This window comes from Falco biarmicus, chromosome 13 (genome assembly GCF_023638135.1).
Source record: "Falco biarmicus isolate bFalBia1 chromosome 13, bFalBia1.pri, whole genome shotgun sequence".
Classification (NCBI taxonomy): Eukaryota; Metazoa; Chordata; class Aves; order Falconiformes; family Falconidae; genus Falco; species Falco biarmicus.
The window spans coordinates 5,311,597-5,328,122 of NC_079300.1; the positions used below are offsets into that span (position 1 = coordinate 5,311,597).

The 16,526-nt window shown below is 41.4% G+C and overlaps 1 protein-coding gene across 1 annotated transcript in view; it reads left to right on the forward strand.

The window, feature by feature from the left end:
* The window catches only part of LOC130158416 (multiple epidermal growth factor-like domains protein 6), a 200,947-nt gene that overhangs the window by 119,329 nt on the left and 65,092 nt on the right, over positions 1 to 16,526 (forward strand). Inside the window, exon 6 of the mRNA XM_056359147.1 lies at positions 12,152 to 12,274. Within this exon, the coding sequence (XP_056215122.1) occupies positions 12,152 to 12,274 (123 nt within the window). The remainder of the gene's footprint in view (positions 1 to 12,151; positions 12,275 to 16,526) is intronic.

The window sequence follows — 16,526 nt, forward strand, 5'->3', positions numbered from 1 at the left end:
AATTACGGTTAGTAGTAATTTTATGCAGAAGCAAGGCTTTTGAATACTTAAATTATAGCTTGTTTGTGGCAAGGTATTTACCAGCAAATAAAAGCATCTTATAAACAGCACATGAGTCATCTTGGTGTTCATTTTGAGCACATCGAAAATGTAAATTGCAACTGAATTATTCTTGGGTTGAGAGGCAAGGCTTAGAAACCTTCAATTCATACTTTAAATGGAAATTATGAGAGGAAAAATGTGCACATTTGCCTCTCAGTGGAGAATATTGTGGAGGGTAACTACTGCTTTTTCTATAGCTTTGCCTACAGGCTACGTAAACAAGGACTAAGGGCAGATACAGAGATAGGAAGAAGTACAACTCCTGAGCGGTGTTTATATTCCTCTTTAGAAGCATTTAATACCAGTCTTCACTAGGACAACTAATAGAAATCCCGGGTTTTTTTATTGAAATACCCACAGATTTTATGAGCCCTCTGATATATCTTTTAAAAGCTTTAAAACAATTTGTGATAAAATCTAAACCAAACAGAAATCTGTCAGCTTCGCTGTTCAAAGCATTGGCCCAAAGGAAGCAATCCAGACATGACTGTCAGCAAGATAGCAACTGCTGGGAGGGCTACAGTTCGTTATTAAAAGATCAGTAGTTTGATCAACATCATATTGGATTACTCAAACTTCAATCACATGAGTACCTGAGGGCTTTAACTGGGATTTATTAGAAGACCAACTTGAAATAAACGTGCTGTAGTTGCATACCAGACCTTTCAGAGACCCACCTGAGAACCTTGTTAACAGTTACTATCCCAAAAGAGATTCAATGTCAGCCAAGGAGTTCAAAAACAACTAATAAAAATGGAGTAATCAAGTGATTAATTTGATGTCATTTTTAATCTCAGGAAGAGGAAAAAAAGGAGAAAAAAATCTTCTGAGCGTTGTGACATTGTTCATTAGGATCCAGCTCTGGAAGTTGGTACGGATAGGTTTGGGATGTGTTAATGCCACTTCTTTCTTCTTATGGTTGAATATCTGCAGAGTCACAACTAATATATGTCATAAGGAAGCAGAGCAAGAAAATCGGTGTAACATGCTGTCTTTCGCTCGCTGGCGATTTATGTTGCAGATCAGCCTGGAATTGTGATAGCTCCGGTGGGGGATCAATACTTGTGCTGGCTTCTTGAGGAGGCACCCGGTGAAGTAATGGCTGTAGAGCAATGTCAGTGAGCCAGTTTTTACAGAAATGGAGCGGATTGTGCTGGGGTCTCCTGTAGGTGAGATGGGCAGAGAGATGGAGCTTGGTGGCTGAGTGGTGTGCTCTCCCTCCTTCTTTTCCTAGCCCCGTACAGTCTTGTCACTGCAGGCGTGGTGCTGGCATTGCATGCATTTCACATGTTGAGCAATACAGTTCTGACTGGTGATCGCTCCTTCCAAACCAATTATTCCCAAGACTGGCTTATGTTCCAGTCAGTTTGTGAGACAAGTCTATCCATGTGATGTTTTTAAGCTTTTTACCAACACAAGTAGGACATTTGTCACAAATAGCATTCATGTTTCCAACCAGCAGAGCATATGTACAGTAAGCTGGAAACATCAGATTATGAAGGTATTTGCATGATTATCATTTTCTTCAGCATATTTTACCTACTGTGTGGGGAAAAGACATTTCTCTATGCAGTATACTGTAATGAAGACACTGAGCTCAGCAAGTGGGCATTAATATTGTTGCTAACAAAACCCAGATGTTCTCATCAGATCAGTCATTGCTCTCTTTTTTATTCCATAAATTTTTTCAAACTGTCATATCCTGCCGAGAGAAGATGCTGATGGCCCGATGCATAAAACTCCTTAGTACACCTCAGATTTGAATCTGCGCGTGGGGTTTGGACTGTATCGTGCTGTCGCTTGTTAAGTACATCCCCTTGTAGAGTTCCTCTCCTCCTCTGCCAGCCTCCCACCTCCCAGCATGACCCCACTGAATTGTGCTGAGGAGCTGTATTTAAAAATTGATAGCCCCATAACAAATCTTCCTTCTACTATGCTGTCCTATGTCAGGAAAGCTTGCAAGAGCGTTGCGGTGAAGCTGCTGATGCTAGTGATCTGAAAGCCTTTCTCCTAAGCAGAAATTACATAAAACTTTAATTATTGTGTTTCAGCCCACACTGCTGCGGCGTACAAGTATACATCCTCTTCCAGCTTCCCTGTTTACAGCTGGTACATTCACTTCTTTTCTACAGAAAACAGTAAAATGACTGAGGCTGTTTTCTCCAGCATGTAAACATTTTTAAAGATCATAAGTTACACGTTTGTCTGGATTGTCATTCTTCCGATTGTACTCCCTTGTTATTTCATGTGGTCATTCACTTATCCTGGCACCAGTTTTCCACTGAGAATTTTATGTCCATCTGTGTGGGTTTCATATTGATGTGAATCAGAGCCATCAAGGGTGTACAGATCTGTTAGTATAACCCCACTGTGGAGGCCGGTAACCCCATCGGTCTTCCTTTTTGGCTTTACTTTGCCGAGATGCTGTGTGCTACTTTGAGGTTCAGAAATGGATTGTTCTTTTTTGTTTTAAAGACTAAAGTGGAGAAAAATGTAAAAATCTGCTTTGTGAAAAGATGGGGAAAAGTATTTCTTCACAGCTGTGTGAAAATGTCACAGTGTTGTCTGAGGTTGGTCCATGAAATTATCATGTTCCATACTGTAATCCTATACTCTGATTTTCTTGCAAATTATCTGGTCTCAATAATTGCATCAAACTTATATATGTGTGTGTGTGTGTGTATATATATAAATAACATGCATGTGTATAGTTAATGAAGAAAGCCTTCAAACTTTAATTAGGGCTGCTTGACTCCAAAGCAGTTTACATATCACAGGCATACCCAGCTATCAAACACATGCTTCTCCTTTTTTCATTCAACTGACACTTTCATTTTCTCTGCATATTTTCAGGACTGAGCAGTGATGTGTTTTGACTCCTGAGGCTACAGACAATATCAAAATGAGGATTAGAAATGAAGCTTTACCTGTCAATTAAGTTGTTAAGCTTGTCCTCCACAGCATCTACACTTTCAAACGGCCTGTTTATTGAATTTGAAATAGTTTTCATTCTTGACTTTGTTTAAATTGAATGGACAGTTGTAATTATAATCTTCAGAGTTTTCAACTGCAACATATGGTTTGCATAGAGAGTTGTGGATGAGGGGATTTTGGCTGTTCATTGAGCTAAACCACTGTTAAATATCTTGAGAGAGATTGGCGTGTCAGGCATTGAAAGTGAGCAGAAATTGGCAGTACAAATAGTGGCCGTTTTTGTCTTTTCATATTGCTCTGTCCAGGAGATCTGCTCTTGAGGGACATCTGAGAAATGCACTGTGGTTGTAGGATCTAGTCATTGGTGAGGAACAAGCCACCACCTGCAACGGTTGCATTATGCCAGTCTTCACATGAACACAGTATTTAAAAAAAAAAAAAAAAAAAAAAAAAGTAGTCTTAAAGTATCTTTTTCTCTGATACATTCCTGCCCCATCCCAACAATGAATTCAAATTACCAAGACCTTTGGCAAATCAATGTTATTCTTTCAAATCATCTGTGGCCCCCACTAACAGGATTGCGTGACGTCTCATCTATTTGTTCTCCAATACGGCCAGTGACAGATCAGGAAATGAAATCCATGTCTTTAAGACATGGTCAGGTGTATTGTCCCTTTCAGTGCTTACAGAAGTAAGTCTTCTCCCCAGAAGTGGGTTGGAGGGCAGCTTGCACTGGGCGTGCTGGAAGCAGCTCTCTGCCTTGACTCCGCAGCTGCTCCATGGAGCTCCCCCAAAAGCCCTACCACAGAGATGCCTCTGTCCTCTTCCCTCCTTGAAAGCAGCCATTGGGAAATGCAACTCCCTTCAGACCTGGACATAAATATTTATTACCAGGTGCAGATGTAGTCCTGTAGATGACTCTGCTGTTCAGCGTTTCACTGTGCCACGGTCTCTGTCCTTTCGTGTTCTCAGTATTAAGACAGATAAACCAGGGGTGAGTGAAAGGAAACCCGACCTAGACACAGCTGGAAGTCATTGAAGCTACCTGGAAAAACATCTGAAATCTAGGGCAAGGGACCAGCTCCAGGGTAGAAAATTCCTCTCCGCAGTGGGACAGAATCACCGGGGAGGTCTAAAGGAAGGTGACAGACTGAAAGACAGCAAACCCACTGCAGAAAGCTTTGTTGTTTTTAATGCCATCGATTTTCAGGGGAAGGTAAATAATCAGAAAGCCTGTTTCTGTGCATGGCTAATTGGACAGCCCTGCCAAAATAGGTGCTGGTTAAAGCTGCTTTGTCCTTAATCCTGGGCAAAGAAAAAACGTAGTGGAAAACTCACTGCTCTAACAAGGGTCCTCTTTCATTGTGGAGTCCGTTTGCAGGGACTAAATTGGGTAAGGAATCTCTTAACCATGCCTTTTAACCAATCTTTTATCAGATGTGACATGCTCCTTTCAGTCCGGTTTGCTGAAGCTATTCCATTAATTAATTTTGTTGTAGCAGGCTTGCCTCAGACACCTGTGACTTACTGAAATTTAAGTAAGCTTCAGCAGCGATTGGAGCTAACCTGGCTGACTTTGAACCATAGCAGACAATGGATGCTCATATAATCCATCGGAGGGGCCATGAAAGGGCAGAATCAAATAGCTGAGGAGCAAAAATAAAAGCCTAGGAGTGCTAACAGTTCAAAATGACCCAGCTGGCTCTGTGGGAGCACATTTACCTATGCCGAAAGCTGTTTCAGAGAGGCATTTTAACATCAGGTTCTAGTGGACCACTCAGAAGAGCTTGTAGCATATTTATGTTGTTTTGTGAAGCATAAAAAAGCCCTAGATGAGGGGGTTTGCAATTCAAAATTTCACAGATATCAAAACCTGCCCTCTTTCCTCTGCTCAGTTTGGTTCAATGATACAGAAATATGGCTTTTTAAATTAAAATTAATAGAAATTCTGCTTTTCCTTGTTGAATTTTAGTCTGGTTTTGGCCAGACTTTCCCTTGTATTTTTCTTCCTAGAGTCTATGCTAATGTCAAACTTCATAGCAGAAAAAATGGACAAATATTTTTCTAGCAACAGGAGTTTCAAAACTCCTCTAAAGAAACTTTCAAACCCTGAAAACCACTTTAGTGCTAGTAAAACAGGAGAGACTCTGCTGCAAGTGCAAGTTTTATCATGCTTAAGAGTGAGTACGCTGGGAGTGGATTCACACTGGTTGTCAAATTACAGACATTTTCAAACTCAAGTCTTGGAACAACTGTGATTTAAAGGAAGCTCTGAGTTGAATCTGTCATAAATTTATCTACTTGTAACAATAGTGGGTCTTATTTTACGTTTCACTTTTATGGAAATAGTTTCTGATTTCTGCGATCGGCTTATGAATGGCTGGGAATCAAGCAGGTTTCCCTTCCTTCCCTTAGTGCATGTAAATTATTTAATTTAGAAACACACTAAATTGTGTAAAATCCACCATGTAAATTAGTGAGGAAAGACCATACGATATTTTCACTTCATAGTTTGTGTGAGGTTTAAACATCCTTTGGAGTACATAGAAGAGACTAATCATGTGCTGTTACCCGTAACAGAAGGGAAAGCACTGTCATACATCTTTGTTGATTTTAAATATTGTGTTCAATAGCAAACAATAAGAGAGTTTTCATGTCAGATGTAGTAAATGATCTGCAGCTGAAGAGACTAAGTGAGCTAGTCAGGGCAAGGGAGTGGTAAGCCAGGTTTTTGTTAACTTATTTCCAAATAAATGTTTGAGTGAACAGTTTACCCACTTTCAATAATTTGAAACGTTGCCACTTAAGTCTTTATGTTGAGGTTCTTTACATAAGAGCCAATTTTCCCTTCCCCATTTGCCTGTCTCTGTCATTACTAACTAATCCTCACATATTGTGTGGGGACGAGTGACCCCCAGAGCCGCCTGGGTAAAGAAGAGACAAACCCCCAGTTTTACTGAATTTTAAGATAGTGCTGCAAAAAGTAGATTGTGCATCCTCTTTTTGGTCATTATATTTTTATACATAATCACTATAATTTTTCTTAAATTATAATCTGACTTTAAAGCCATCAGCATAAATCATCTTCTAAGTAAATGGAAGTAGGGTTTTGTGTTTTCCTGCTTCTGCTGGTTGCATCCTTTCTGCAGTGAGCTCGGAGGATTTTGACAACTGGAAAATGGAAATGTGCATCTGTCATTCATTCTGATTTTGTGTAGTATTTCTTAGGCATCTGGTGAAAAGGGTGTAGTTATGCTTCTGTGAAAGTCATTTGGGCCAGATCTGCAGGTGGTATTGTGGTGGTTTGGGTCCCTGCATGCAGGCGGTTGTGCTAGCGTGTACCCAGGCTGTGTTTCTTACATCAGCTCCCAGCTGGACAGAAATCTTTTCATCCATATCAGGTCTTTAGTGTTTGTGGGGTGTGTGATGCTCACAACTATTTGGTCTCTGTCTCTCTTCATGTTGGTCTTTACTTGCCAAAGTAAAGGGGTTTTGCTAAAACTAAAAAGAAAAAAAAAACAAACACAAAACTCTCATATGATGAGATCGGTACTGTCCAGTTCTGGTTTCTTTCCCCAGCAGTGCCTGGGCACCGTGAAGAAGAATTTGTTTTCTCTGCTTATCTGTCTGAAAGTACTGGCTTCAAACAGTTATCAATCTGTGCATGTTTTTTACAGTCAAGGGAGAGAGCCTGTTCATTTGTCACCCAGAAGAAACGCCACTGGCTCTATGAAACTAGCTGAGAGGCAAACCTTGCTCTGCCACCCTGTGCCTGCTTAGACCTCACACGGTGCTCTTGGCAAAGCGTCCTTGATGCGAATGCCAGCTCAGGGATACCCTTGGCACTGGGATCATCTCTCTTTCCATTCAGGATTCCCTAAATGTTTGTGCCATTGTTGGCTTGGCCAGCCCAAAGAAGGGAACTCAGACCTGCAGTACAGGTTTTATCTTTAATAACCTTATACCTTTAATTGTACTAAAAATATGAAAGCAGGAAAAGCGTGCAATAAACTTAGTATTAGAAGAGCATTTCATCTTATACTTTCGGAGTAGCTGCACACATGTATGCAGAAGGATAAAATTTGATGATAATGACTTTGTGAGGAATGCAGCACTTTAAAAAAAAAATAAAGGGAATTCAATTAGAAATAAAAGCAGGCCTGCCTTTCAGTATTTCTGCAGGCACTTTGAGAACTGAACTGACAGTTGTCCTGCACCAGAACCCAAACATATGCATATGCTACAGAGGGTCATGGATGCATCGTTGCAGGCCTGTGGGAGAGCGGGTTATGTGCTAATCGTGAGAGCAGTCACTGCAGAAGTTGCTAGACAGGCTCCTTGGAAAAAAAATTATTTAAAAGCAAAGAGGGCTTGGGATTGCATGAAGTGGCTGTCCAGTGGTTAAAATAGACAAACATTTCTTGGTCCTTTTGAAGGCTTGTGATCATTCAGGTATTTATGTGTGGGTTTAAGGATGTACTTGGTTTGCAGTGTAAGCATGAGGGTCTTTGGCAACACCAGCTCCCCTCCATGCAGAGATGTGGGAGCTGTGGCTGCTGCCTGCTCTTCCCCTGCAAGTGATGTTGGGGCGATGCAAGTGGAGAACTTAAAAACAGGGAGCTGAAAAATAGTCTACCCACTCACAGCTCTGTCTTATACAGCCTGGCCAAAAAAGAGGGGAAAGATCATAAAAATGGAGAGGCTACTGCAAAAGCTCAGTCCTGCTGCCATCAGAACTGGGTGGGTTTTTTTTTTTCTTCTTTTGGGGTTTAGTTTTGCATGTTGTTTACATTTCTTAATGGTTTAAAAAGCGAAGCCGTTTGTTAGTGGATAATCAACCTGGCAACATCTTGCCTTTTTTGATTTCTTTGTAAGAACAGGATTGTAGGTTCACTAATTATCTGTGTTTAACACCGTTGTCTCTTTCTTTTTGAAGAACTGATTGATCATAGCTGTTCCTAAATGTTTTAGTAATGATATGAAAAAAACCATTGATGTGATGATGCTGAATTCCAAACAAGCAATTACACAGCTCTCTTTATACAGGGTTTGGGCAGGGAAATCAGACTGTTGCCTTTGTGGCCTGTCAAATCAATTGGGGACGGACTTCCTTGAGGATTAGCAGAGTCCCCGTTTAGGGGTATGGTAGACTTCAAAATCTGTAACTTCAGTAGGATCTGCCCTTGGAAAGGACACAGTGCTGGCAATGGGTTGTGCGTTTCTATGCTGCATCCTCTTTTCCCATGTTTGGGACTTGAGCTGTGCATCCTTTTGGCGTGGAGGAAAGGTCAGCGTGCCGTCGCAATGCGCAGAGCTCAGTCCAGATGCACAGACCTCAGAAGCACACAGAGCAAAAAAATGGGCATGTCGTGATGGCTAAAATACTTTACATCTTGGAAATGCATAGGATTAACTTTTGGCTTGTATGGCTGGCCATGAGTTTATTATTGCCAGGTTGTTCCTAATGAAATGTGCGTAAATGGGGACACAGTCCCTGGTGGGGGTAGGGGAGCATGTGCTGTATACAGACAGCACAAAAAGCAGAGATACCTTAGGTGGGCAATCCCACTAAAATGCATCTCTGCTGAAATTTGCCGAAGGTGAGGAGGAGGATATTCACATACTGTCTCTGCTGTATTCAGCCAGCAGCATAATCCCCTTTGCGAGATAGCCTTGGGACAGCACAACGTTTCGCTTCTCGCCTCTCGTCTCAGCGGATTGCTCTCCCTGTTTTGTGGGAATGCAGTTGCTTTCATCACAGTCTGATTTATGATAAGCAAGTGTTAAATGGCTTGAAATTCAGGTTATTCAGATAAGTGTCCTAAATTGTAACTGTAGAAGGTTGAGCACGTGGGTGTTTCAGTTTGATCTGCAGTGGAAAGTAATCCAAATTTAATTATAGAGTATCATTAAATAGATACACTTCCATAATCCCATAATATTCTAGAATCACAATAGAATGACTTTATATTTCTAGGACATTTTTTCTATATTTTTATAACTTCATAATTCTAGAATAATTTTTGATCTCTCTAGTTACTCCCATGTAGAAAAAGAAGTGGCTACTTCCGTACCTATAACAGCATAAGCTGTTGTTTTTCTGCTATGTATATCCTTTCCTGGTATGTATGTCCTTTACTAGAACAACAATTTCGATATAGAATTCCAAATAGGTTAGATTTTTAAAACTTTCAAGTGCAATCCAAGCATTTAGATTAGTGTCTACGTTGCAGATTGCTCCCCAGACAAAATAATTAAGGCATTTTTCTTCTATAACTGGGGTCAAAGTTGTTTCCTGGCCTTGAGACATAAAGACATTAAAAGGTGACTGTGTGCATTTTTCTTGATTATATCTGAGTAAGTGAAAGAATCTTTCAAAGTATTATCCTTAAAATATCGATCTCGCAAAGAAAGCCTGAGATTGGAAGGGATCGAGGGATCGTCTGTCCTCAAACTTGCCGCTCACTTGGCATCCTGGCAGGGCAGTCATGGAGTTGTGTTGCAGGCTCGTTGATCTCACCTGTTTCCCCCCCTCCCCTTACTGCTGGGAGTCTCGGGGTGGGCTTAGGTATAGCTCATATATACAAGGATTTTAAGGTCTTTTATTTTTCATTTATTTTTTATTGCCTTTCAGCAATATAATTGCCTTATTGCCTTTTGGGATGTGCCAGCATGAGGGGAATGCCATTGAAAGAAGAGCTGCAGCAGGTGTGGGAGCTGCTGGCCACAGAGCTCCACCATAAACCAAGTCACTTCTTTAAATGTTCAAGTAGAGACTAACAAATAAAGCTAGCACCAAGTGCTCATTTTTATTAGCTGGACTGTTTTTTTCCTCCTTTCCAAGTGCTGATATCCTAACTTAAAACTCTATTTTAGAGAAGTTCTGCAGTTGATTGTAGCCTACAAAATTAATATATTGAAGCTCCTGGAGTCTGAGTTTATTAAGGTATAAATACTGGAATGTGGTGTACTATATAGTTCAGCTGCTTCCTTGTTAGATTCTTCTGAGCCTTTTTGCTTATTTTATTTCTGTAATACTCAAGACAAATAGTTTCCTGGTTTTGATTTCATCCTGGCATTTTTCAGCAGGCTAGGTCTTAACAGTATAGAATTCAACAAGATGAATAACATTATCTGTTTACTGTTTACATTTAAAAAAGCAAAACTTCTGTTTAAAAGAAAGAGTATTCCAGATGTCTCCAGGCAGTAGGAAATGTATGTAGTATATAGTCTAATAAACCAGCAAATATAGCAGGATTAAAAAGTGCTGCATGTTAGCAAATGGTCTAAATTTAAACACTAGTCAACACCAGGACTTTATTTTAGGTAAGTGAAATTCATGTGTGAAACACTAAAATTTAACTTTATAAATACTTTTCCTTAGGACTAGGATGTTCTGCATTTCCAAGTCATCTTTAAAACTTCCTTTTTCATTTAATTTTGATTAGATTTTCTAAAATGGAAAAAACATAAAAGCATTTTCAAAAATGTAAACCATGAAAGCTAAATGCAAAGCAGATATATCAACAGCAAAAATATGAAAGCCAGACCCCCTTGTTCCTCAAGTGCAATATGGGGGGGAAAAAAACCCCTCTTTACATTGCTGTGTTCTGCTCTGCTGCCAGCTCGCTTCCCCACAGCAGCAGCTGCAGGCTTGCCTCGTGTTGCAGCCAGTCTTTTATTTTTCTAAATCCCAGCCTCCTCATCCACACCCACCGGGGTGGGTAAATCCCTTAGGTGATTTGAGAATATGATCTAAAAAGTGATTAAATCAATGGCAGTCTTTAACATTGAAAGGGGGTTTCTTTGTAGATGTATATTGCAGGAGGGAGGGTTGGCTTCGGCAAGAGTGTGGTGGGTTGACCTTGGCTGGATGCCGTATTTCCAATGACTTCTGTGACAATTTTTAAGGTAATGGTGTCATAGAATCACAGAACCATAGACTGGTTTGGGTTGGAAGGGACCTTAAAGATCACTGAGTTCCAACCCCCTGCCCCGGGCAGGGCCACCTCCCCCCAGCCCAGGTTGCCCAGAGCCCTGTCCAGCCTGGCCTTGAGCCCTGCCAGGGACGGGGCACCCACAGCTGCTCTGGGCAGCCTGGGCCAGCGCCTCCCACCCTCACAGTAAAGAATTTCTTCCTCGTAGCTGACCTAAATCTGCCCTCTTTCAGTTTAAAACCACTCTCCCTGTCCTCTCCAGGTCCTGTCACCACCTGCCTTTGTAAAAAGTCCCTCACCAGCTTTCTTGTTAGCCCCTTTAGGTACTGGGAGGCTGTTATGCTTTGATGAGCCCAGGATGTGACTGGCTTTCCAGGCTGCAGGCGCATGTTGCTGGGTAATGTTGATCTTCTCATCAACAGACACCTCCAAGTCCTTCTTCTCAGGGCTGCTCTTAACCCACTCTCTGCCCAGCCTGTGTTTGTGCTTGGGATTGCCCTGACCCGTGTGCAGGACCTTGCACCTGGCCTTGTTGAACAAGTCATCTGAGAAGATGCAATGTAAAATTGAGGTGAACACAAGGAAGCCCGACAGACAAGAGTCACAGCAAACGTGGCACAAAATCACCATTTTTTTTAAACGTAGCATCTAAGCTCTCTGTGCATTCAGTGGCTGAAAATGTAATGCTGATTGAGAGCATGGGCTCTGCTCTTGCATGGCTTTTTTTCCATTTATGTTGGTTGTACGTGCTTGTAGCCTCAAGAGCACCTGCTAATAGTATTAAAGGCCTGATGCAAAAGGAAATCTTAATACAGCAATTTTTTACAAAAACCACATGTTTGACCAGTGGTACCTACAAGCTCAGATGTGTTATCTCACCCTAATTCTTTCCCTGTATTTTTTTCTTGGCCCTGAGGCAGCAGCCGTGTCACCGATCACTCTAATTAACAAGGCTTTCAGAAGTAGAAACTACAGAGGCAGTGCCCGCGGGAACTTTGAAAAACACCATCAAATTTCAATTTTCTTTGCTCTGTTTACAGCACAGAAGTGAAGTAAACAAAAACCCCGGCTGAGTGTAACGATTACATTATGTATGAGCTACGTGCCGTCCAGGAAAACCAGGGTATGTCTTTGCTAAGGCTGCCTTGTAGTTCTCATCATCTGCCTGCCTTCTCTAGATGTGGACGAGTGTGCGGTGGTGAACGGGGGCTGCCAGCAGGGCTGCGTCAACACACACGGCTCCTTCCACTGCCGGTGCCAGGCGGGATACAGGCTCCATGCTGATGGGCGCACGTGCGTGGGTAAGTAAACAGTAACAAGCACTTCACATACTTCAGGACATGGTTTTCTCTGCTAAACCTGTCTTTCTCTAAGTGCAAAGGTTTGTAGGCTTCCCCAGTCTGAGTTTTGACTAATTCACAAAGGGTTTCAATATCCATACCAGTTCAAGCAGCTTCCAAGAATTACAGGATTTCCAATTTTTTTCCCCTTTTTGTATGAACAAAGGAGTAACGGTGTCCTGTGTTTCTGTGATGCAATCTTGCGAAAATTTCTTCTGTTTTGCAGCAGGCATTAAAGAAATAGGGGTTCTTCATTTCCAATGAAAATGGCTTTTGATTTCTGAGCATTTTTTTCTTTGTGTCACATCTCACTGCATGTTCCAGCACTGCCCTGGGCTTTTCTGCCCCCATTACTCTTCCTCTTAGGCTTTTTGCTTGTTTTTTCTGAAGAGTTACAAACAGCAGATAGTGACATCTCCTGCCTACAGCTGCCTGGCAGAATGCTGCTTTTCTGACCAAGCAATCTCAAAACACAGCTTGTGTCTTCAGTGATGAAGGAAAAATAAAAGCTTGTTGTTGCCACCCTGAAGTTGGATATAACCTTACAGTACGTGACCATCTCTGTTAGACTGCCCAGACTGGGACCCCCTAGGCTTTCCCAGGTGGTGGCATGAGCAGAGGCAGGAGGATATCATTAACTGGGTCGAGGGGGTTGATGATAAAGTAAGATCTCTGTGACTGTGCTGCAATAAGCAGAGCAGAAGCTCTTGGAAGGATCAAGAGCAGAGGCCAAATTTGTGAATTACTAAGATGCATTTCAGAATGTGGTGCTATGGACTGGTAGCTAGAGAGGGAGCTCTAAGAGGCTAATAAAATATTAAGCTCAGACATTTTCTCTGGTTTTCAGAGAGTGCACGAAGAGAAGCAGCCTTACCCTTCATCTCTTCTCTTCAGCCTTTGCTGTATGTTGAATTTTTTAGGTAAAACAGCAAAGCAGAATTGTCTGCTGGGGTCTGGTTTACATTTTAGTTATTAGGCACTGTAAGCAGCATGGATGGGGTGGGCTGAAAACTCTCCTCCAAGGCATATTACATGAATGTTTAGTTTGTGCTAGTCCTTTTAGCTCACGCAGGAGGTGCTCATGCATGTGAAGCTGAGAGTTTTGAGCACTTACCCTGAGATTCTGCTCATGCTGTGGGCTGATAATTAGGGTGCTATAGGTTTGCGAAAGCTCCTTGTTCCCACAGCAGTCCTATGCCCTTTGATTCATTCCTTTATGTGCATCAGTCTTTAAAAGGTTGCGCTGCTTCTGTACGTCAGGGATACATCTTCATCTGCTGCAACCCTGTTTGTAACATCTCTCTTACAACTGATACCAAACTTCCTTTGCTCAGCCAGCAGAACCCATGCTGTGCCTCTCCATGGCACACCCAAGCAAAAGACAACACATGAAAGCCAATGACAAAAGAAGTTGCAAACAAAAGTGATTGCTTTTCTTTAAATTAGTTTTAAAGCTCCCATCTTGAAGATCTTCCACTCATGAATGCTTGCTTACGGATGTGTTTCCCTTTCTGCCAACATTAAATACAGAGCACGGGCTGGCTGCCCGTCTCTTCTCGGCAACTGCTCCGCTAATCTGAATGATGCTCGCAGTTGTACTGACAGACGTCTGCTGTTGGTCAGAGGAATTCCATTCCAGGAAGCAGGCACTAGAAAACAGTAGGAAGAGGGTGGTATGATCCCAAAGGCTATACCCTGTTTTTCAGGTTTGGGTGAAAAGCCACTGATTTGCAGTATGGAAATGTACACGCATGTAAATGAGAGCACCATAGAGCTCAGCCGTTCAGCCTGTGATGCTTGTAGGGAGGATTAGCAGCTGTGCCATTAAAAATAAACCCCGTGTTTCTTAGGTTGCACTCTGAGCCCTAAAAGAAGACATGCAGAGTTAATTCTGCTTGTTGCTAAAAATAATAAAATAAAATACACTGTCCTTGTGTTGCATTTAAATCAGTACGAAAGTCAAGTTGTAGAATTCTGCAAAAAGTCTTAAAATGCTCTGTCATTTGGGAAGAAGTAAAGAACATCATTTGTTCAAATTTTTAAGCCTGATTTTAGGTAATATGAGAAGAACAGTTAAGTATGGTCAGACCACATCTGCAGAATAAGTTCGCTCACAGTTTGGTCATTGTCTTGGTTCTTGCACAAAGTCCCCTGGTTGTGCTTAATGTCAGCCAAATATGCCATCAGTCATTTCTGGTATTATCACAGCAATAAATTTACTGATGCAACCAGAACATAAGATGTACAGGGCTCAAGCTGCTGGAATAATGGTTTTTATTTAACAAACTTACCCTTTTAGTAGTTTGGGTTTACCACATAGAGAGACTTTCAGCGGTTTGGTAATTAACTGCAATTAAAAGTGTGTTGAAGTCTCAATCTTTATTAGCTTAGTTGGAGAAGAAATGGATAAGAAAATACTAGTGTGAGAGAAAAAAAACAATGTAAAAGCAGAGTGGCTCATATGTAACTAGAAACACTAGTGTTTTTCTATGAATTAAAGGAAAAGGGAGAAATTCAGCTCTGATCAGATCTGACCAGGGAAGACCCAGAAGTGAAAGATGTGATGCCCGAGTTACATTACTCTGTCTGAATAGTCTCATTTTCAGCTGTGGTGGAGTGGGAATTTTATACAAAAAAAGTGGCTTTGGGGGGAGACAACTGAATGACAAATGCAAGAAGTAGGTATTATGGCAATAAAATGAATTTACCTGTGTAATACGTAAAACCTTCCATGGGCATAGAATAGTAGTTTTCTCATCGCACAAGTAATCAAGAAGCTGTTTGGAGTCGTCTTAGCTATGAACATTATCAGAAAGCAAGTTTTCATTTCACAAATGTCAGTATTGAGAAGAAGTTATTAAAAATACTTAATACAACTTTCAGTTCTCTTTGCAGTATCTCAGAAATTATCAATGAGAAATAGAAATAAATCCTAAGACGAGAGACAGGAGTAGGTTTCAGAGAGAACCACTATCATGATAACGGATATACACAATACTGAGTGGAGGATATTGAGTTCTGTTTCAGCTGTTTAGACAAGGCATCAAAATAAATGGCTATCATAAGCATTGGAGCACAAGACAGTTACTAATTGATGAGGACAGGGAGAAGCATTTCATATAAACCAGTAATTCAGGAGTGCCTAGCACTGGGATTTGGGCACTAACTGCTGGCACTGACCGCTAGGGATGGGGAAAGTCTGCCTCTTCTGCTGCACCAGTTGACACATTTCAGTTTTGAGAACTCGTCCGATCAAGAAGTAAACCCAATAACACACCTCTCGTTTGACTGCGTGCAACTAAGCAGAACACCTAGCATTTCAAATATTACTGTTAATGCAAGCTCTATTTCTTCCATGGCTACTTTGGAGGATGTAACGATCTCTCCCACATACTAAGAATAAAGAGGGACAAAGTTCTAGGAATGAGCTGTTTATGGAAGGTGTTCATCTCAGCTGCAGGTATAAGAAACAAGTGTCCCTTTAAACAGGCTTTTCAGATGAACCCAGCCCAGATTTCTGTATGTTCATTCTTTCCGCATCTTCATTTTCTTTTTGGCAACCCTATGTTTCTGGGAGCAAAAGTGCCAAAATCACTTGAGGGGAAGCAGATTTTGCAGCCTAGATGGCTTGGAAGTCTCCCATACATAAAGAAGTGCATCTATGTTCTTACAAGATATTCAGCCTACATCTGAAGAGTCAAAAACCTGGGATAAGCTACTTTCTTCTGTGAGTGCATGGAGGATTACTGACCTTCTGTCACGAGCTCTTTCCAGCAAGTCTGGTCCTCCTACTATGTCATCACAGTGTGTTTGGGATCCTGACTAACTGCTGGTGGTCCATCCCTCCACTGCTAGTACAAGCCTCAAAGTACATGGTTTGAAGAAATCTTTGTTTGTCATCCATCCTGCTCTCATTAGAAACTTCTGCTCGTACTCCAAGGCAAACAACCGCTTAGACGGGTTGCCTTGTTCAATGATAACTAGTGTGTGAAACTAAAATACTTTCTTCTTGATTTCTTTGGTCTCTGATAATTTGTGCCAAGCCAGAATCCTATCTTTTTGCATGCTCCCTGTTGTTCTTAGCTTTTTGGTCCCACAAATTTTGCTCAATATTGAATGCACTTCTAGATATATGTGCCAGACTGAACGTTCGCTACAAAACAGGTAATTAGAACAACTGAAGGTAACACTCTCCAATTTTTTTGTTTGTTTG